The sequence below is a fragment of the Rhinatrema bivittatum genome, chromosome 2, assembly GCF_901001135.1.
Source record: "Rhinatrema bivittatum chromosome 2, aRhiBiv1.1, whole genome shotgun sequence".
Classification (NCBI taxonomy): domain Eukaryota; kingdom Metazoa; phylum Chordata; class Amphibia; order Gymnophiona; family Rhinatrematidae; genus Rhinatrema; species Rhinatrema bivittatum.
The window spans coordinates 618,549,923-618,571,359 of NC_042616.1; the positions used below are offsets into that span (position 1 = coordinate 618,549,923).

Below are 21,437 nucleotides of genomic sequence, written 5' to 3' on the forward strand. Positions count from 1 at the left end.
TGCCTGACCAGTGGCTGGATTGAAATGAGCGCACCAGTGATTCCCTGGTAGTAGGCGCTGAGCGTGCTGAGGTGTACTCGGACCGAGCTGGTCTGGAGGCCGTCGCACCAGGTGGAGAAACGCTTCCACTTCGAGCTGTAAGATCTACAAGTGGAAGGTTTCCAGGATTCAATCAAGTCCCTGGAAACACCATCCGAGAGCTGTAAGGGGTCAAGGATCATGCACTCAACATCCACACCATGAGAGCCAGGGTCCAGAGGTTCGGGTAGCGCAGGGCGCCCTGGTTCTGCGATCGGAGGTCGGGAGCCGTCCCCAGTGGAACCGGCTTGCTCATGGACAAGTCCTGGAGCAGAGGAAACCACACCTGCCTTGGCCAGGAAGATACAACCAGGATCATGGTCCCCCCGTCCTCTCGCAGCTTTGGAAGAGTCCTCGAGAGAAATGGAATGGGGGGTACATGTACATGAGACCTTGTCCCCAGTAAAGGGAGAACGTGTTGCAGGCCAGATGGTCCTTCCCTGGGATCAGGGAGCAGAACATGTTCACTTTGAGATTGTGGGGAGCGACAAATAGGTCCATGTCCGGCGTGCCCCAGCGACGGAATAGGTCGGCTACTACTGCCAGATTCAGGGAGCACTCATGTGGCTAAGAAGGACCGGCTGAAGCAGTCCTCCAGCATGTTCAGGTGGCCCGGCAGGTAGGTGGCCCATAGATACATCCCCCTGGAGAGGGCCCAATCCCAGACCTGTATTGCTTCCTGTCAGAGGGGGAAGGAGCCGGTGCCACCCTGCTTGTTAATGTACCACATTGTCAACTGGTTCTCTGTTCTGATGAGGATGACCTTGGAGAACAGCCTGTCCTGGAAGGCCTATAAGGCGTACTGGATCGCCCCAGCTCCAGGACGTTTATCTGGTAGCGGGACCTGGCCGCAGTCCAAAGGCCCTGAGTATGCAGGCAGGCCGTCCGTGTGGGCCCCCCACTCCTGAGGCGAGGCATTGGAGGTGAGAGTTATCTGGAGTGGCGTGGGCTGGAATGGTAGACTGATTTCCAGATTGGACAGGGCCTCCTACCAGGCCAGGGAGAGATGAAGAGGGTCCGTGACAGTCACTGACGCCTCCAGGTTCAGGGATGCCTACCACCACTGGAGCCGCAAAGCCCTCTGCGGGTCCCTCATGTGGAGGCAGGCCAAGGGGGTCACATGGACCAAGGCCACCATGTGACCCAGCAGGCAGAGCAGCAGACGAACTGGCACTCTCTTTCTGTTGCGAACGAGGGTAGCCAGTGAGGAGAGGGTGATCGCTCGATCCTTGGGCAGAAAAACTTTCGCTTGTGCTGAATCCAAGCTGGTGCCGATAGAGTCCAAGCCATGAAGATGGACTGAGATGTGACTTGGGGAAGTTGATAACAAAACCCAAGGTCTGTAAGGTCTGAACCGTTAAGGCCAAAGCATTCAGGGCCCCAGAGTTTGAATTGCTCTGGATCAGCCAGTCGTCCAGGTATAGAAAGACGTGGAACGAGCGACGCCTGGAGTAGGCAGCCACCACCGCCAAGCATTTCGTGAAGACATGTGGGGCTGAAGCAGAGGTATTTCCTGTGGTTGGGGACAATTGCAATATGGGCGTAAGCCTCCTTTAAGTCAAGGGAGCAGAGCCAGTCTCCTCTTCAAAGGAGCGGGATCAGCGTGCTCAGAGAGACCATCTTGAATTTTTCTCTTGTGAGAAATCGGTTTAACGCCCTGAGGTCGAGAATGGGGTATAAGCCACCATTCCTTTCTGGTGTGAGGCAATACCCTCGGTAGAAACCATGACGCCACTGCTCGCAGGGAACTGGTTCTACCACGCCTGCTGCTAGAAGGGCGGAAAGTTCCAATTGAAGGATGACCTGATGGACGGGCGAACCCCACAATGGACATGGGGGAGCGGTCTCTGGGAGCCTGCTGAAGTTAATGGAGAGGACCCAATGGTCCGAAGTGATCGCTTCCCAATGGCGGGAGAAGCAAAGGATCCTGCCACCGACTGGGGGATCGGCTGCCAGGGGAACCGGCATCTGACTCATGCCCCCTCGCCGTCAGTCAAAAACCAGCGGATAGGGCCTGCTGGGGGACTGGTTGGTCCCTCGCGACTCGCTGCAGCCGGCAGCAGCCTCTAGGGCTGTATTGATGGAGTCGAGTACGGCTAGCTGGTGGGAAGTACTTCCTTGGCCAAGAGAAGGGCTTGCGAGAGCCCGGCCTGGAGGACTTCCTGGCAGCGGAAGGGCCTTCAGTGGGGTTGGCGAGAGTTGCTGAAGAGTATCATGCTGATCCTTCAGCTGCGCCATGACCTTTTTCACCTTGTCCCCAAGCAGGTTCTCTCCTGTACAGGGGAGGTCTGCAAGCCTATCCTGAACCTCTGGTCGGAGATTGGAGGCCCAGAGCCAAGCCAGCCGTCTGGCGCCAACGCCCCCGGTGGCTAGGCAGGCTGCAGTTTCAAAGACGTCATAGATAGACCTGTTTCTGTAAGTTGCGGTTGTATTGGGTCATGTACAGCTGGTAGGCCGTAATACGGGCCACCAGCATAGCCACCTGGAACATTGTCCTCCCTATGCCATCGAGCTCCCTGTGTTCGCGCCCCGGAGGGGCAGAAGCATGTGTCCAGGAGCGTCTGGCCTTTTTGAGCACGGATTCCACCACCGCAGACTGGTGGGGGTAGTGCCGCCATTCACAGCCCATGGCCTGTTGAACCATATAAGTCGCATCAGCTTTCCTATTCACCGGGGCAACCGATACCGGGTATTCCCACATGCGGAGGAGGAGCTCCTTAAAGATGTCATGGACTGGCACCACCATGATCTCTTTTAGGGTGTCAATGAACTGAAGGACCTCCAGCATCTTATGTTGGGTATCCTCCTCTGACAGGAGCTGGAAGGGGATGGCTCTTACAAAGCTGGCAAATGACAGCTCTTCAGGCTGGGAGCGACGCCGCTCCTCTGGAGGGGAAGGCTCCGAGAGGGGGTCGTTGGACAACTTGGAAGATGTGTCCGAGAAGTCATCGCCCCATGGGTCATAGGGGCCCTACTCCTCCCAAGAGTCTGGATGAGAGGCGCCAGGCCTAGGCCCCAAAGGCACCAAGGGCCGTGGGGGCACTGGCGGCATCAATGGGCCTTCGAGCATTGAGGGCGGCATCAGCCGTGGTATGCCTGGGGGAACTGGTGGCGGTCCAGGGAACCGTGTGCAGGGGTACCCAGTCCCCGTGGTCTCATCCTCCTCAGAGGACCCGGGAATCGGGATCGCTCCAGTGGAGGGTGTCGGTGGCCGAGGAGGCATCAGAGGCCTCTCGGGCACCGGTTGCGACAGAAGGGTGCCAAGAAGGATGTCCAGACGCTCCAGCAGAGGCATGAGCATTGAAGGCGGAGGCTCGGGCACCAATATGGGGGCTGGTGGCGCCAGCAGCTCGATGCTTTGAAGCGCTTTGATCACCACCGATTGCACCCTGTGGTCCAACTCCCCCTGGAAGTCCTGTGTAGTAAGGACTGATGGAGGGGGACGAGGTGTCACCGGCACACCCTCGGAGGGATCACGAAGGGGCAAGGTGCCCAGCACCTTTGCCGGTGGGGAATGCCTCGGGCTACCAGGGGCACTGGAGGATAGGACCTCCAGTGCCCGGTGCTGCTTCGATGGCTGCTCAGCAGCCGCTCCAGAACCAGAACCATGTCGGGACGGCGCTCTGCTCGGTCTTTCCATGAGGCCAAGGATGATGACGATCCCTAGGTTAGAGGGAGGGGAGAGACCACCGAGGATTGATTTCCCTCTTTGCGATCTTTAGGGGTACTGGGAGAGCGGGACCGCCAGGGGAAGGGATGGGGACAGTTCCCCGTGGTCCTTAGGTGAGGAAGATACTGACGCCGAAGTGGAGGATTTTGGAAAGCCAAAAAGCTTCTCCATTTTATCCAGGTGAGCACGACGCCCTTTGGGGGTCATTTGATCACACAAGTGACACCCTCGGACGTCATGCGAGGCCCCCAGGCAGAGGATACACACCTCATACGGATCCGTGATGGGCATGGTCCATGGGCACTGGGGGCACCGTCGAAAACCCGACGACGCCATTGAAAAAAGAGGTCGGTACGCAGTTGATGACCTAGGGAGACCCAGACGTGAGAGTTGGGAATCAACTGCAAATAACGATGGCAAAAGCCAAGGGTACCTACCGGAGGAACCGAATGTGAAGTGGGACCCTGAAAAATACAGCAAAAATGCTTTCAAGGGTTTGGAGCTCTGCAACCACGAGGCTACTGCACCGCGGAAAAGAAGAGACTGAAGGGGGACAGCAGCAGGCTGGGCATGCTCGGTCTGCCAGTCAAAATTTCTAGAAACTTTGACAAAAGTTTTCCGTGCCGGGCTCCATCTGATGATGTCACCCACATGTGAGGACTACGATCTTGCTTGTCCAAGGAGAATGGCTTTTGCTATATATGTATTTATTTATTTTTGTGATTTAGATTCTGATTTTCGGGCACTTCAAAGCAGATTACATTCAAATACTGCAGGTATGTCCCTCTCCCCACAGGGTTTGCAATCTAACCTTTCTGATCATTCTAATATATAGGATTTTATCAAAAATAATCTAGAAAATAGAAAGGGAAAGCAGGTATAGCACTAACCTTGAGAAAACTAGGGAGGACTTCAGATACAGAGTTTGAGATTCTAAATGTATTTATTTTAAATTTTAAATTTTATCTTTTTGCAAAGTTAGTGAAAGAAGAGATGGTGATTTACAGAAACCTGGAGTAGAGGGGGAAGATCATCTGCATAAATTCTGAATTCCCATATACCTTGATATAACTTTGCAGGTTCCCTGCAACAGGCATGAACTTTGGAAAGCTTCTGCATGTTATGATAACAGATTATCTATGAACAATGCAACCCACAGACAGCTGCCTCAGTTTCTATACCTGTGTGCTGTTAACAAGACTACAGATATTTTCAGGTGGCTAGACACATTGATATTTATAGAATGAACAAAATAACTTACAGTGGTTTCAGTATCTTGTTCTAGTTCAGAACACATAACCTCTAAATGCTGAATTTCTGCTTTCTGAGAATCTGTTTTATAATTCATATCCTCTACCTGCCCAAAAAAAAGATATAGATTAAAAGTAATCACACCAATAATTTACCTCTCTGTTCTACTATCGGGACGAGTAAAATGAAAATAGATGACATTTATTCATAACTATGGATCAGCAATATAATATGCAAATTAAAGCAACAGAAATTACATTGCAGCTCCTCAGGACATGGATTAGCAGATAACTTTCTTACTATATCACAGAAAAAAATTAAAGTAAAACAGGAGGCAAAAAAAAAAAAAAAGAAAAGAATAATGAAATTCAATTTTTATCGGTACAAGAACCAAACTCATTTTAAAAAGAAATGTAATTCAATTTTACAGTGGCTGTATCAGTTTTGCACACATTCCTATGCAGAGATCCTCCCAGATCTCTCCCAGAAGAAATGATCAATTTAATGGATGGGAGGCAACATAAAGGTTAATATGGGTGTGTAACTCCTGCATGTGAGAGATAGAAAATGGTGTACTCCTAGACTTTATAAACCCTTGCCACCATTTTAGGATGTGGAATCTTAAGTTATCCCTTCCAAGGACAGCATGCCCAGGGCTGCTACCTGGTATTTTATTTTAGAAGGAAGGCCTCTAGGAGTCTCTAGATCGAGACCCTAGTTCAGAAAGAAGACAGAGAGTTTTCACCCTTTTGAAGTACTGTGTCTTGCACAGTGCAGACTATATCTGGAAACTTGATAATTCTTCTGTTCCTGAGATAGGAGTTTTCTCCACTCTCCTTAACTCATATTTTTTGTTTCCCTTTTTGAAACAGTTATTTTTTTAGCATGCCTGAGTACTCACCCAGAAGCTCAGTGCATGTAAATCAAAGAAGTGGTGTTCATCGACCAGTGAACACAGGTGAATTGTGAAGAGGTCTGAAGATGAGTGGGTTCTCATCCATTCCTGGATGAAGGCGTGAAAGGGAGGAGGATTGCCTGGACCTAGTAGTAGGTTCACTATCATTTCAAGCAGATTCAAGGAGAAGAAGAGTATAAAGGTGATCATCAAGTGTTGTGAAAGGGTGTTTTAGTGTGCCCTTGGGCCTCAGCCCGACCCCAGACAGATCCAGGACCGAACCGAGGGTTGGCGATGTGTCCCAGGATGGCAGAGACATGGTCTTACCCTCTGCTGGGCCTGCAAGCTCCCAGCGCCAACAACAAGATGATGTTGGTAGGACAACGGTCCTCTAACCGTTCCGAGCCCTTTCGGACCTGCCACTTGGATCGGCATGGAGCAGCAGGCCGACCTGAGGATGGAGGGCAGATGGAGGCCTTGACACGAAGACATGACACCAAGGTTGATGCGACGGCATCACAGACGAGGGTTGAAGCGAAGACATGACACCAAGGTTATTGAAGACATAACACCAGGGCTGTTGAAGACATGACACCAGGGCTGTTGAAGACATGACACCAAGGCTGATCCAACGGCATCAGAGGCAAAATGAGGAACTTGACGAAGTCCAGACGAGACGAGAAGCTGGGCAGGTAGACATTGGCACTGTCTCTCAGGGGGCCCTACTCAGCCCACCTTCATGGGTGGACCCAATGGGCTGGTCATGGTCCACCCTGTCCCACTACGCGCCCTACACAGCCCAAGGAGGCTGGTCACGGACCACGAGGAGAGCGGGACAAGCGCAGGGAAGAATCCAGCCGAAGCAGAACTTCGACGACGAAGCCAGATGTCATCCGAAGCACCACAAAGGCTGGCAGGACAAGACAGATCAGGAGCACAGGACACCAGTCCACAGCCGGCATCTCCCATGATGAAGATGAGTCACCCGGAGATCCACGGCGAGCAGAACAGAAGGCTCCGGAGCAAGAATGAACACCAAGGAGGGCTAGAACACCAGGAAGCGAGATATCAGGAGATGAGACACCAGGACGGGGACCTCAGGCAATCAAGACATGGTATGATGAGATGACGAGACGAGGAGCTCCACGAAGAAGACAGAAGACCTGATGGAGCTCTGGCAGGCAGGAGCCTCCAGACTGAAGTAATTCCGATGCAAGGCAAGGAACAATGGCAAGACTAGCCCTTTTATAGGGCTGAACAGGAAATAGTCACAAAGGTGGGTCCCAGGGCATATCCGGCCGTGGGCCTTTTAAATATAGAAGAGAGGCGCGGCCGCATGCCTAGAGGGAAGCAGGAAGCTGTGCAGGACCATGAACAGAGGTCCTGCACCGACGTCAGCATCAGAGTCAGCAGGGCTGGGCCTAGAGGTAGGCCATGACAATGGCAGTGGCTCCAGCTGCTGCAGGAAGCCCCGAGGGCGGATCCAGCCACCAATCGAGCTCGGGGATGCGGCCTCCTGCCACAAAGATGATGATGGCGTTGGCGTCGGCTTCGTGCAGCAAAGATGGCAGGAAGTCTGCGGCTCCGGCCGCGGTGAAGAGGAGAAACGATGGGCGGCCTCTGGGCCGCAGGGGGAAATTGAGTCCGTGGCTCCAGCCGCACAAGAAGGCCCAACTTCAGTGGCTCCATGCCGCGTCAGGAAACGGAGCAAGTCAGCAGCATGGGGTGAGATGAGTGCAGCCTGCTCGCGGGGGTACCCACAGGCAGTGTTCCTAACATCAAGTACCATGAATAAAGAGAAGGAAGATGAACTTCAGGAGAACATAAGAATATAAGATATGCCATGCTGGGTCAGACCAAGAGTCCATTAAGCCCAGTATCCTATTTCCAACAGTGGCTAATCCAAGTCACAAATACCTGGCAAGTACCCAAACATTAGATAAATCCCAAGCTACTATTGCTTATTAATTACTGTAATAGCAGTTTATGGATTTTTCCTCTAGGAACTTATCCAAACCTTTTTTAAACCAGGTTACATTAACTGCTATAAACACATCCTCTGGCAATGAATTCCAGAGCTTAACTATGTGCTGAGTGATAAAGAATTTTCTTCGATTTGTTTTAAATGAACTACTTGCTAACTTCATTGAGTGCCCCTGTCCATTATCTGAGAGAGTAAATAACTGATTTACATTAACTTGTTCAAGTCCTTTCATGATTTTGTAGACTTCTATCATATCCCCCCCCCCCCTCAGTTGTCTCTTCTCCAAATTGAAAAGCCCTAACTTCTTTAGCTTTTCCTCATAGAGCAGCCGTTCCATGCCCCTTATCATTTTGGTCGCCCTTTTCTGCACTTTCTCCAGTGCAGCTATATCCTTTTTGAGATGTTGTGACCAGAATTGCACACAGTATTCGAGGTGCAGTCTTACCATGGAGCGATACAGAGGAATTATGACATCCTCTGTTTTATTTCCCATTCCCTTCCTAATAATTCCTAACATTCTTGTTGTGAGTGAGCTGTTTAGTGGACCCTTGGGCCGACCTGTTGGAGACTGGGGAGAGGTGTACTATAGTCTCTAGTGAATGACAGGTCGGGAGGCGGATACCAGGCAAGAGCTGGATGTGAGCTTCACCCTGGAAGCCGGTACTCCCCTGGGAGGAGCCCATAGGAGCCAGGCCGCTGGGACTTAGGAGATCACGGAAGCTGGAACTGGAGCGGACAGGCAGGGATCAGCAGTCAGGCAGGAACTGAAGCAGACTGGGACCGAAGCAAGCAGGAACTCAAGCAGGACTGGAGAAGGCATCCAGGCAGGGCTTCTCGGCGGCGTCCCCCCCACGGGGATGCCGCAAAACAGGCCACGGGCCGGGACCAAGGAGGTAAGGGCGTAGTTGCGGCTGCCGCGACTGGGACCGCAACAGTACCTCCCCTCTTACACCCCCTCTTAGCAGTCCCTGGTTTACCTAGATGGTCTTGATGGAAGGCTTTCAGTAAGTCCTTATCAAGGATGTTGCGGGCTGGCTCCCACGTGTTATCCTCAGATCCTCAACCTTCCCAGGAGATGAGGTACTCCCAGCGGCGTTGATGAAATCTGACATCTAGAACCTCCCAAACTTGGTAGGTGGTATCTCCTGGCACAGAAGGATCCACAGATTTGGGAGCTCGGGGATGGTACCTGGAGAGGATGAGAGGCTTCAAAAGCGACACATGGAAGACATTGTGCACATGCATAGAGGAGGGTAAGCGCAAGCGATAGCAAACAGCTCCTACGTGCTTGCAATGCGGAATGGTCCGTAGAATCTGGGGGCGAGTCTGTGGGAAGGAATCCGAAGTTGTAGATTCTTTGTACTCAGCCAAACACAGTCCCCTGGGAGGTAGACTGGTGCTGGCTGTCTGCCCATTTTTTGGCAGCGCGGGCAACTCTTTGCATTTTCTTTTGGATGGACGTCCAGAGGGCAAGTAGCTGGCGGGCAGAGAGTTGCACTGCTGGCAGTGCGCTGGGTTCAGGCGAGGGCAAGGGCGGCCGAAGTTACTTCCCATAGACAGCTAGGAAGGGAGAACTTCCTGTAGCGGAGTGTGTATGATTGTTGTATGAAAATTCCACCCATGGGAGTAGTTTGGCCCAATCGTCTTGTCTTTCGTTTACAAAGGGATGCAGGAAGGTCTTCAGAGTCCGGTTCGTACGTTCGGTCTGCCCGTTACTCTGAGGGTGGAAGGCTGATGAGAGACTCAACTGGACCTTGAAGCATTTACATAATGCCTTCCAGTAGCGGGCGGTGAATTGTGGTCCTCGGTCTGATACGATGTCCTGGGGAAGGCCATGAAGTCGGAACACATGTTGATGAACAGATTAGCCAAGTCGGGCGCTGAAAGCAATTTCGATAGGGGCACAAAATGTGCCATTTTGGAGAACCGGTCCACAACAACCCAGATGACCGTGTTCCCTTCTGATGCTGGGAGATCCACCACAAAGTCAGTGGAGATGTGCGTCCAGGGCTCCACCGGGATAGGCAAAGGGTGTAACAATCCTCTAGGTTTTGCGCCAAGCGGTTTCTGCAATGCGCAGATGGGGCAGGAGTTGAAGAAGAGACGAACATCTTGTCTTACCGTTGGCCACCAATAGTACCGGTTGAGGAGGTCTAGGGTCCCAGTACGGCCCGCATGCCCTCCAGTGAGGGATTCGTGGACCCATGCCAGCACGGCCCTTCGAGAGCGGCATGGGACTACGGTCTTTTCTTCGGAAGACACGGAGGTGGCGGCGAGACACACCTTCCTGGGATCTAAAATGTACTGGGGCGTCTCAGGAGTCTCTTCAACCTCGGTGGACCTTGACAGGGCGTCTGCTTGCACATTTTTTGAGCCAGGGCGATATCGCAGAGTGAAGTCAAACCGGTCAAAGAACAAAGACCACCGGGCTTGTCTCGGGTTCAGGCGCTGGGCTTGGCGTAGGAAAGAGAGATTCTTATGATCCATGTAAATGGTGAAGGGGTGATTGGCTCCCTCCAACCACTGCCTCCATTCTTCCAGGGCGAGTTTCACGGTGAGGAGTTCTTCGTCGCCGACTCCGTAATTACTCTCAGCCGGAGAGAACCTCCTTGAATAATAGGAACACGGGAGAAGCTGTCCTGTGTCGGAGTGCTGGCTCAACACTGCTCCAACAGCTACATTCGAGGCATCAACCTCAACCACGAACGGCCGACTGGGATCAGGAGGCAGAGGCATGTGTCTTGTAGGAAGGAGCTTTTCAGATCTTCGAAGGCTTGGCAGGCTTGGGCAGGCCAGTCCACTGCATTGGCTCCCTTCCGGGTGAGCACAGTCAGAGGAGCCACTATGCGGAAATAGCTGGGGATGAAATGCTGATAAAAGTTAGCAAAGCCGAGGAAACATTGTAACGCCTTGAGGCCCCTTGGCCGCGGCCAGTTCCTAATTGCAGCGACTTTCTCCGGATCCTTCTGGAAGCCGTCAGCTGAAACAATATATCCCAGGAACGGCAAGGAAGTTTTTTCAAAGCTGCATTTCTCAAGCTTGGCATATAAGCTGTGCTCTCTGAGTATTTGGAGCACCTGGCGAACATGCTGGCGGTGCGTAGGCAGGTCACGGGAGTAGATCAGGAAGTCGTCGAGGTAGACGATCACACAGATGTTGAGTAAATCCCGTAGCACCTTGTTCATCAGGTGCTGGAAGACCGCTGGGGCGTTACAAAGGCCAAAGGGCATTACGAGGTATTCGTAATGCCCATCCTGGGTATTGAACGCGGTCTTCCATTCGTCTCCGGGACTGATTCTAACTAAGTTGTAGGCCCCGTGTAGATCCAACTTAGTAAAGACTCTTGCACCTTGGAGCCGATCAAGCAGCTCTGGGATCAACGGGAGAGGGTAGCGGTCCTGTTTCGTGATCGCGTTGAGCCCTCGGTAGTCGATACAGGGCTCAGGGAGCCATCTTTCTTGCTGACGAAAAAGAATCCTGCCCCGGCGGGCGACTTTGATGGGCAAATGAATCCTTTTGCCAAATTCTCAGTGATGTACTCGGACATGGCCCATGTCTCGGGCAGGGACAAGGGGTACACCCTACCCCGAGGTGGCATGGTTCCGGGCAACAAGTCAATCGCACAGTCATATGGACAGTGCTGCGGAAGGATTTCTGCTTTCGTCTTAGAGAAGACATCAGTAAAGTCCTCATAGGGAGCTGGAGGTCCAAGGATAGAGTGCAAAAGCAGGCGAGCTGGAGGCTTGGGAACCTTCATACAATGCGAGAGGCAATAGGGACTCCATTTAGTGATTTGCAGAGTATCCCACTGGATCACAGGCGAGTGCTTTTGGAGCCACGGCAGCCCCAGCACCACGGGGTGGACAGCCTTTTTGAGAAACAGGAAGGCTATCTCCTCCGAGTGGATCGCCCCGGTGCGGACTGTGATTGGAGTCGTGGCAGTCACTATGCGACCTGGAAGGAGCGTTCCCTGAAAGGAGGTAATTCGAAGCGGAACCTCTCGTTTCTGCGTAGGAATCTGCAGTTGAGAGACCAAGTCTTGCTGAATAAAATTACCTCTGGCTCCGGAATCCAGGAAGGCGAGGGTTTCCAAAGACCCTCCGGGAAATTCCAAGGTAATAGGTATCATACTCTGAGGAGCTGTAGCACAACCTAGGAGGAGCTCCTCCCAACCTCCTAGGTTCTGGAGTTTTCTGCACGCTCCTGGCATCGTGCCAAGAAATGACCTTTCTGAACACAGTAAAGGCACAAGCCCATCGAGCGGCGGCGTTGTCTCTCCTCAGGGGAGAGCGGGGCATGTCCCAGCTGCATGGGTTCAGAGGCAGAAACATCAGGACGGGCAGGCCTGGGTGAAGGCAGTGGGCGTGAGGAACTGCTTTGTCGTGCGTAACTCTCGTGCTCGCTGCTGCAGGCGGCGATCGATGCGGGCAGCCATGTTGATGAGGGCATTAAGATCTTCCGGGAGATCCCAGGCGGCAATCTCGTCCTTGATGCACCCTGACAACCCTTCCAAGAAAATGGCTTTAAGGCTATTGTCCTGCCAACCTACTTCCTGAGCGAGAGTTCTAAAGTCCATAGCATAGTCCGCCAGGGAACGGGATCCTTGGCGAAGCTGTAGCAAATCCGACATGGATGAGGCCTGGCAGGCTGGTTCGTCAAAGGCTTGGCGAAAGTTGGTGACAAACTGCTGCAAGTCGTCCAAGGAGGAGTCGTTACGCTCCCAAAGGGGGGAGGCCCACACCAGGGCCTTTCCATCGAGCAGGGAGAGAATGTACGCTACTTTGACGGAATCCGTGGGAAACTGCCGGGGCAATAGAGAGAAGCGCACAAAACATTGGTTCAAGAACCCACGTCAGATCCTAGCATCTCCAGCATAGTGAGCAGGCAGCGGCAGCTGAGTCACGGGTGAAGCTGCATCCTTGGGTGTCGAACCCACAGCAGGCGAAGAACGAGTATCGTGGGCATCCATTCGGGCAGCCAGTTGCCCAATGGAACCGGCCAGGACATCCAGGTATTGTTGTTGCTGTTATAGCTGAAAAGCGAACCCAGGAAGATCCTGGGGTCCTGGTACCTCGGCCGAGTCCATGGCCTTGCAATCTGTTGTGAGTGAGCTGTTTAGTGGACACGTGGGCCGACCTGTGAGAGACTGAGGAGAGGTGTACTATAGTCTCTAGTGAGTGACAGGTCGGGAGGCGGATACCAGGCAGGAGATGGACGTGAGCTTCACCCTGGAAGCCGGTACTCCCCCGGGAGGAGCCCGTAGGAGCCCGGCCCCTGGGACTTAGGAGATCACGGAAGCTGGAGCGGGCAGGCAGGGATCAGCGGTCAGGCAGGAACTGAAGCAGACTGGGACCGAAGCAAGCAGGAACTGAAGCAGGACAGGCTACTGGAACCAGACAGGAACTGAAGCAGACTGGTTACTAGAACCAGACAGGAGCTGAAGCAGGGCTGGCTACTGGAACCAGGCAGGAGCTGAAGCAGGGCTGGCTACTGGAACCAGGCAGGAGCTGAAGCAGGACTGGCTACTGGAACCAAGCTGGAACTGAAGCAGAACAGGTTTACTGCAAGCAAGCCAGACAGAAGCAAGACTTGGGCACGGAGTGAAACAAGTCTCAGGCAGGAACGGAGTTGCTAACGCTATAGCACACTCCGGGGCACGGTACAACAGAGAACAGCAAGGAACCCCATTGCAAGGCAAAATCCTGGGCTTCGCGGCGACCTTACATAGGCCGCGGTGTCTGATGTCACGGATAGGGTGGAGCCTTCAGTGGCGGGAAACAGCCTTCATAAGCGCGGCTTGCGCGCGCGCGCCTAGGGAGAAGGCATCCAGGCAGGGCTTCTCGGTGGCGTCCCCCCCACGGGAATGCCGTGAAACAGGCCGCAGACCCTCGGAGACAGGCCGGGACCAAGCAGGTAAGGGCTTAGTCGCGACTGCCGTGACTGGGACCGCAACAATTCTGTTTGCTTTTTTGATTGCCACAGCACACTGATCCAACGATTTCAATGTATTATCCACTATGACGCTTAGATCTCTTTCCTGGGTGGTAACTCCTAAGATAGAACCTAACATTATGTAACTACAGCAAAGGTTATTTTTCCTTATATGCATCACTTTACACTTGTCCATGTTATATTTCTTCTGCCATTTGGAAGCCCAGTCTCACAAGGTCCTCCTGCAATTCATCACAATCCACTTGAGATTTAAATACTCTGCATAATTTTGTGTCATTCACAAATTTGATCACCTCACTTGTTGTACCCCTTTTCAGATCATTTATAAATATATTAAAAAGCACCAGTCCAAGTACAGATCCCTGAGGCACTCCACTATTTACCTTTTTCCACTGTAAAAACTGGCCATCGAATCCTACTCTCTTTTTCCTGTCTTTTAACCAGCTTGCAATCCACAAAAGGACATCACCTCCTATCCCATGACTTTTTAGTTTTCTTAGAAGCCTCTCAAGTGGGACTTTGTCGAATGCCTTCTGAAAATCCAAAGACACCACATGAACTGTTTCACTTTTGTCCACATGCTAATTCACCCCTTCATAAAAATGTACGAAATTTGAGAGGCAAGATTTCCTTTGGGTAAATCCATGTTGTCGGTGTCCCATCAAACTGTGTCTATCTAAATGTTTGTGATTTTATTCTTTATCAGTTTCCACAATTTTTTCCCGCACTAAAGTCAGGTTCACTGGTCTATAGTTTCCCGGATCACCCTGGATCCCTTTTTAAATATAGGGGTTATGGAGCTATGGAAATATGCAGGGTGACTCAAACCCCATATTTAGCTATTAGTTTCGATGCAGAGAAAGCTTTCGATAGAGTGGAATGGCGCTATCTGTTTTTTCTATTGCAAAAGCTGGGCTTCACTGGGTTCTTTTTAGATGCCATCCGATTGTTATATGCAATGCCACAGGCTTCTCTGATAGTTAATGGAGAGAGGTCGGAACCCCTTTGCATTTATCGGGGGACAAGGCAGGGATGCCCCTTGTCACGGTTGCTCTTTATACTGCAAATGGAACCCTTGTTGGTCGCTATACAAACCACTGCACCAATCCGGGGAGTTCGCTTTGGGGATGAGATATTTAAAAGCGCTGCTTTTGCAGATGATTTATTAGTCTTTTTGACAAATCCCGCCTCGTCACTACCGCCATTACTAGAGCTCTTTGGCCTGTTTGGCAAATTCTCTGGATTTAGGCTTAACAGGGGGAAATCATCGGCGTTGGCTTTCCCAGACACGCTCCGGGAGAGATGGCGAGACCCCTTTCCCTTGAAGTGGGCGGATGGTTCATTTCGATATTTGGGTATTGTATTGGCTACGGACCCCTCTCGGTTATACAAGTTAAATGTCATTCCGTTGCTCAATACGACAAGAGAATTGCTACAAAGATGGCAGCCACTACCCCTGACATTGATAGGGAGAGTCCATCTATACAAAATGGTTATTTTGCCTAAGTGGCTGTACCTTCTTCAGAATTTGCCTTTATTGTTACGACAGAAAGATTTGGGAGTGCTGGATCGCTATCTTCGCGAGTTTTTGTGGAGGGGCCGCAGGGCTCGGCTGCCTCTTGTCTGGTTACAGAGGAACTGGGGAACAGGGGGGTTGGGGGTCCCAAATCTAGGGTTATATAATTTAGCATGTAATACTAGAATGATTCGAGATTGGCTGTTGGAACTGTCGTCCCATACCCCATTTATGGTGGATAGTGCACTGGTGGCGCCACTGCGCTTATCTTATGCAATGCAGGTGGAGCCATCACATTTAACCTCGATTATAACTACTTCTCCTAGTATACGGCCAGTCAGACATGCCTGGGTGCAATTAATGAAAAGGCTACAGGCTCCAAGAGTTTGCGCATATTTGCTGCCAGTAGTCGGAAATGGAGACTTCATACCCGGTTCCCAAAATGCCAGCTTTCGTCGCTGGGCTCAGGTAGGAATTACTCATCTAGGACATATATTCAGTGAAGAAGGAACTTTACGCTCCTACACTGAGTTTCAGGATAGTTATCATTTGGGAAGTAAATCTTTATTCCCATATCTGCAAATCTCCCACTATGTGAAATCTATACCTACTTCATTTTGCAACCCAGACACACTTCGTAAGTTGGAACAGTTATTCAAGTTGCAAAACCGTTGCCCCTTCAATATCATATTATTATAAATATTTAAGTAAGTTGAGCCAGGTGGACATATGTGAGATGTTAGCAGCAAGATGGACGGGGGATGGGGAATTTGTGCTCACTTCCATAGTGATTCGTTTATGTTTTGGTGGAGTGGCCAGGATATCGCAAAACTCTTATTATAGAGAAGTACAGTACAAATTTCTGGGGAGAGCGTATGTCTCTCCTCAAATGGCATGGTGGCAACATATTACGGACACCCCCTATTGTGGTCGTTGTCCACAGGTCGTTGGTACCTTGTCCCATGCCTTTTGGACATGTCCAGGGATTAAATTGTTGTGGATGAGGATTGCGAGATACCTGGCTAGTATACTAACAATTTCTATTCCAGTCAATCCACTGTGGTTACTGTTTGGATATACTTCGCCTCAGATGATTGGAGACCCGGGCGTTCGTCTCCTTCTCCAGAAAGCGTCACTGGTTGGAAAAAGGGCGATATTACAGCAGTGGAGAGAGGTTGAACCACCATCATTTTGGACTTGGAGAAACTTATTCCATTCGCTTATGCATATGGAGTATTTAGCTTCTCGCAGTTCGCCACGTCACAAAAGTAGATTCTTGGCGATATGGGACATTTACATACAGACTCTTCCACATCGAGCCAGAAGTCGACTGTTCAACGATTAATTGATCGTCATTTGGAAGGAAGAGGTGATTTTGGATGGTGTCTGAATACTCCAGGAGTAGAGACAGTTTTTTTTTTTATTATTTTATTTTATCCTAACCAATGGCCATCCTTAGATCCCCTGTGAAAAAGGGGGGGGGGGGGGGGGGGTGGGGGGGGAGGGGAAGGGGGGATGGTAGAGGGCACTAGGAGATGGGGAATATAAGTGATAGTTTGGATATTCTTTATCTTGATGTATAGTTTGGGAGGTGTAACAGAAACACGCCACCTCTTAAGCTGTTTGTATGAAGTATGTTTATTAGTAAAAATTAATAAAAATGTTTTTATTATAAATATAAGGGGTTACATTGGCCACTCTTCCAATCTTCAGATACATCAGATGATTTTAATGATAGGTTACAAATTAATTGAAATAGGTCTGAAATTTCAAGGAGTGATTTGGGATTTTTATGCATGGACTTTGACTAAAATTTAACAAAAGAAAACTGGTCCCTATCAATTAGGAAGTGCTTAAAAACTGCTGTAACCATTGATTGGAGTGGAAAAGAAATTGGACTTATCATTGGAATTAAATTGAACTATTACATTAAATTTACTAAAAAGAAGGAAAGTCACAATCTACTTTAAATAAATAAAATAAATAAAAAAAGACTTTACTTTGTACCATCATATATTGAAACAACCAAAGCTATAAAGAACTTTCATCAATTTTACTATTCATCAGTAAAGTTATGTTGGAAACCATCTAATGCTGCTGTGATTATTAGTGCTGTTTGCAATTGACTTGAACATTGGAATTTACTAAATGCAATGCACAGAGCTGAGAAGAGAACTCTTCCTCTGGCTCAGGGAATCCTGGAAATTAATTTAAAAGTAACAGCATGGGAAGTTTGTATATCAGAGACTGTGTTTGAGATGTGGTTCCTGGGGCTTTTATCCAGGGACTATCAGCCCAGGTGTTACAGTTAATTTGCAGGGAAAAAAAGATAGGTAAAATTCAAGTAACAGGATGGCACCTCATGCTTTGTTCTACTAACACTACAAATGTAAACAAATGCCAATTATTGTAATGAGGCATACCAAGACTACATGCAATACCTTCATATTTCAATTAAATCAGTGAACAAAAACAAATAGCAAATATATAAAAGTTACCATTTAGGTACCAGAATACTTATTTTGAAAAAATAAATTCTAGTTTCATTATATCAGCTTTGAAGGTAGTCCTTTAATTTCTAAACAAATCATAATAGCCTCCCGTGAGCATTACATAAGAAACACTAACTGAAACCCGCTGAAATTCACCAGAAGCCCTTATTCACTATCCTCCTCCCCAGTGCAATCCCTGCTCTCTCTTCTACCCTCCTCAGCCTGACCCCAGAAGTTCCTTCTTATTTCCTTAGCCCATCCTCAGTACACTCTTGATCTCCCTCTGCAGTCTAACCCCAGCATTCCCTTCCCAGCTCCAACCTAGTCAATGTGACTCCACCAACACCTCAGCCCAAGCCCAGCTCATTCTGATCCCCTTTCCAGCCCAAACTGATCACTCTCCTGATTCCCTCCCTTACCTGATCCCAACCTGATCCCAACCTCCTTCCTTAATCTGACTCCAGTTATGAGAAGTTTTTCTATGAGGCCTTGAGAAGTTTTTCTATGAGGCCAGAGAAGTTTGGTGGTAGAAAAGAAATTAAAAAGAGCATAATACCAACACAATGAGATTCTATTGATCAGACTTGCACAAATAAAGGTAAATTTTAAAACATGCACATGGGCATCCATGTGCATATAGTTCCTGCAGCGCGCACATGGCCGCACAGATTTTATAACATGTGTGTTGTCTCAAGCATGTTATAAAATCCGCTACCCACACGCACATACATGCCCAATTTTATATTGTCGCAATGACTTGATAGGCCTTTCCCCGGTTCCCTCCCAGTCTGCTCCAATAAAGAAGCAGATTGGGAGGGAAATTCCTAATCCCCCTAGCTAACCTACCTCCCTTTTACCCTATCCACCCCGACCCCTAAAACCTATCATTTGTTTTGTTTTCATACTTACCTGCTCTCTAGAGTAGTAGTAGGTTGTGCAGGCCAGCGGGCTGTCGGTGTGCACTTCAGCGGGACAGTGCCCTAATGGTGATCTCCTGGTATGCCCATGGCCCACCCATGCCCCCAGCCTGGCCCTTTTTTATCGAGTTGGTCTCGGGCACATATCGAGAAATACGCACTTGGCTGCAGGACTTTGAAAATATGCACATATCTCCTGGTTTTATTGCGCGCCAGCCTTTTAAAATTAGGCCATTAGTCAAGGCTTCAGAAATGCTAAAGAATGTTAAAGGTTAACCAGTATGTAAAGTTGTTTCTTCCTTCTGAGCTCTATTTACAAGAAATCCAATGATTTACATGAATCCAGTATTATTAACATATAGGAGAAAAAATTATAATGCCAACTAGGTGGAACATTTTAAGCAAGAAAATAACTAACCCATTGGTGCATAAATCTAGAGGTAATGATGTATTTATTTCCATATAATGGCTCAGAAGAGCTGAGCTGAGATTTAATCAATATTATATGGTAAACTACACTGCTTCTATTATGAAATACATTGTTGTGGTCCTCCAGCGTCCCCGGACCGGCTCCACGCTGCTAACTGCCATGTTTCCTGGAGGCCTAGGGGCGCGGCGCAGCCCTGACTGAAGTACCAGCAATAGCGCAAACCTAAGATGACGTCACCCGCGACGGATATTTTAAGGTCTTAGAATTTGCTAACACATCGAGTTAGCAAGGATACGGATAAGGAAGGACAACGGATTTGGATTCATTCTATCTAAGCTACTCTGCCTCCTCAGACTAACTAGGGGTACCCGCTCCTCAGGGGCCTCGCTCTCTCTTACTTTGTATATTGCAGTCTGGAACCGGTACTCGCTCCTCGAGGGCCCTTGTTCCCGGACTTCTTCGAATTCACTGACCTGGAAGTCAGCACTGCCTACTACATCTGTGCGTTACCATCGCTCTCTCAGAGCTTTCCCTGGAACCAGGAACTCGCTCCTCAAGGGCCTATACATTCCAGCTCCTGGGCTTCTATGAGACATTGTATGAGTCTTACCATCAGGTTCAGTACTTGAACTCTGCTTACCCTGCCTACTCACTATATTTGAGTTTCTATACATCTCAGTTTCCAGGGATCTTGTTCCAGCTTCTGAGGGACCACAGCCCAGCCAGGCATTCCAGCTCACTACTGCCACCTCTGGTGGTTCAGTATACTGTCTAATAAAAGAACTAGTGTGTGTCTGTCTCCATACTCTGAGCCTGACCGGTGGTCCCTCTCGGGGTCTTCCCCGGGGGCGTGGTCATCTGCCACTGGTCCAAGGATCCACCCACAACTCTCCTAAATACTACAGATTGCTAACTCCTATCTGATTGCTCCTCCCATCAGATAGCGGTTTCATTACACCCAGACAGGGCATGGGATGAGAAGGGGGTCAGTGAGAAATCCCCATTTGGTAAATAAGGGATCTTTCCTTTCACTTTGCATGGAGGCCTCCTGTTTCCCTTTATTCCCATATAAGAAAACCCATTGATTTGAGGCATTTTGCAACATGCCAACAGCAGAGAGGCAAATATGATATTTAGATTTTAGGAATTTTAAGCTTACCCCAGATATGTAGGGCAGACTCCCCTAGTAGTTTCAGGGTATGTATAACGGTCAATATCCGGGGCTTGGGGATTCCCCTATGAGGTCAGATGGCAAAAGTTTACCTCTGAATATTGAGCAAACATGATTGGGTAATCCTCAGGGTTCAAGTACCTGGAAAACCAAGCTCATCTTAGTAATAGTGACATGAACCTCAGGGTTAAAGTCCCTGGGAAGATTCTCCTGTTTGAGACAGGCAGAATATAAAGTTTCTCACATCAGTAATAGTATTTTGGGATATCCAATGTGAATGTATGCTTAAGTGTGATTACATGTTTATTTTCTCTGCTTTGCTAGAGTATACAGTAACTTTAAATCTTTGGGTAATGAAAGAGTGGGCCAATTTTGTATTTAATTGTCTTTTGAATTCTTGGTTTCTCTTCCCATATACTCTGGGAGACTAGAGTAGTTATGATAACCTTAGTGCATGGAGAACAGAGTTCTTCTCATGGAATCTTGCCTGCAGGGATAAGAATATTGTTTGTTCTTGTTGGCTTGGTACAATGTTACTTTATGTGTCTTTCCCTCTTCATTTCTTGTTCATATGTATGGTGTGTGCCATCATTTGCATAACCCCCATGCATCTATATACCATCTCTTACTTGTCCTGTGCTCCTCCCTCAGAATTTATCTTTGAAAACTACCCCATTCCTAGCTCAAGTCATACTTGTAATTTAGGAGTAACCTTAGAAGCCAATCTATCTATGACTACCAATATATCCTCTGTGTTAAAAGGTTCATTTTACAAAATCCATTTACTAAAAAGACTAAAATCTCTCCTATATCCTATTGACTTTTGCTCTGTACTTACAAGCCTTAATTTTGACAGGCCTAGATTGTTGTAACTCACTTTACTTAGGACTTCCAGATACCACCTTGCACCCACTTCAACTTCTTCAAAATGCTGCTGCCCATCTCGTTACTAATACAGACCATAGAGATTACATCACCCCAGTCCTTCAGTCAGTTCACTGGCTCCCGATACATCAACGCATCCAATATAAAGTTCTTTCAATCATTCACAATCTAATTCATAACCCCTCACTAGTTTGGC

At 49.2% G+C, this 21,437-nt stretch overlaps 1 protein-coding gene across 1 annotated transcript in view; it reads right to left on the minus strand.

Moving 5' to 3' along the window:
- LOC115085328 overlaps positions 1 to 21,437 on the minus strand; it is a 271,980-nt gene that overhangs the window by 175,502 nt on the left and 75,041 nt on the right. The window contains exon 4 of the mRNA XM_029591204.1: positions 5,010 to 5,105. Coding sequence (XP_029447064.1) covers positions 5,010 to 5,105 — 96 coding nt within the window. The remainder of the gene's footprint in view (positions 1 to 5,009; positions 5,106 to 21,437) is intronic.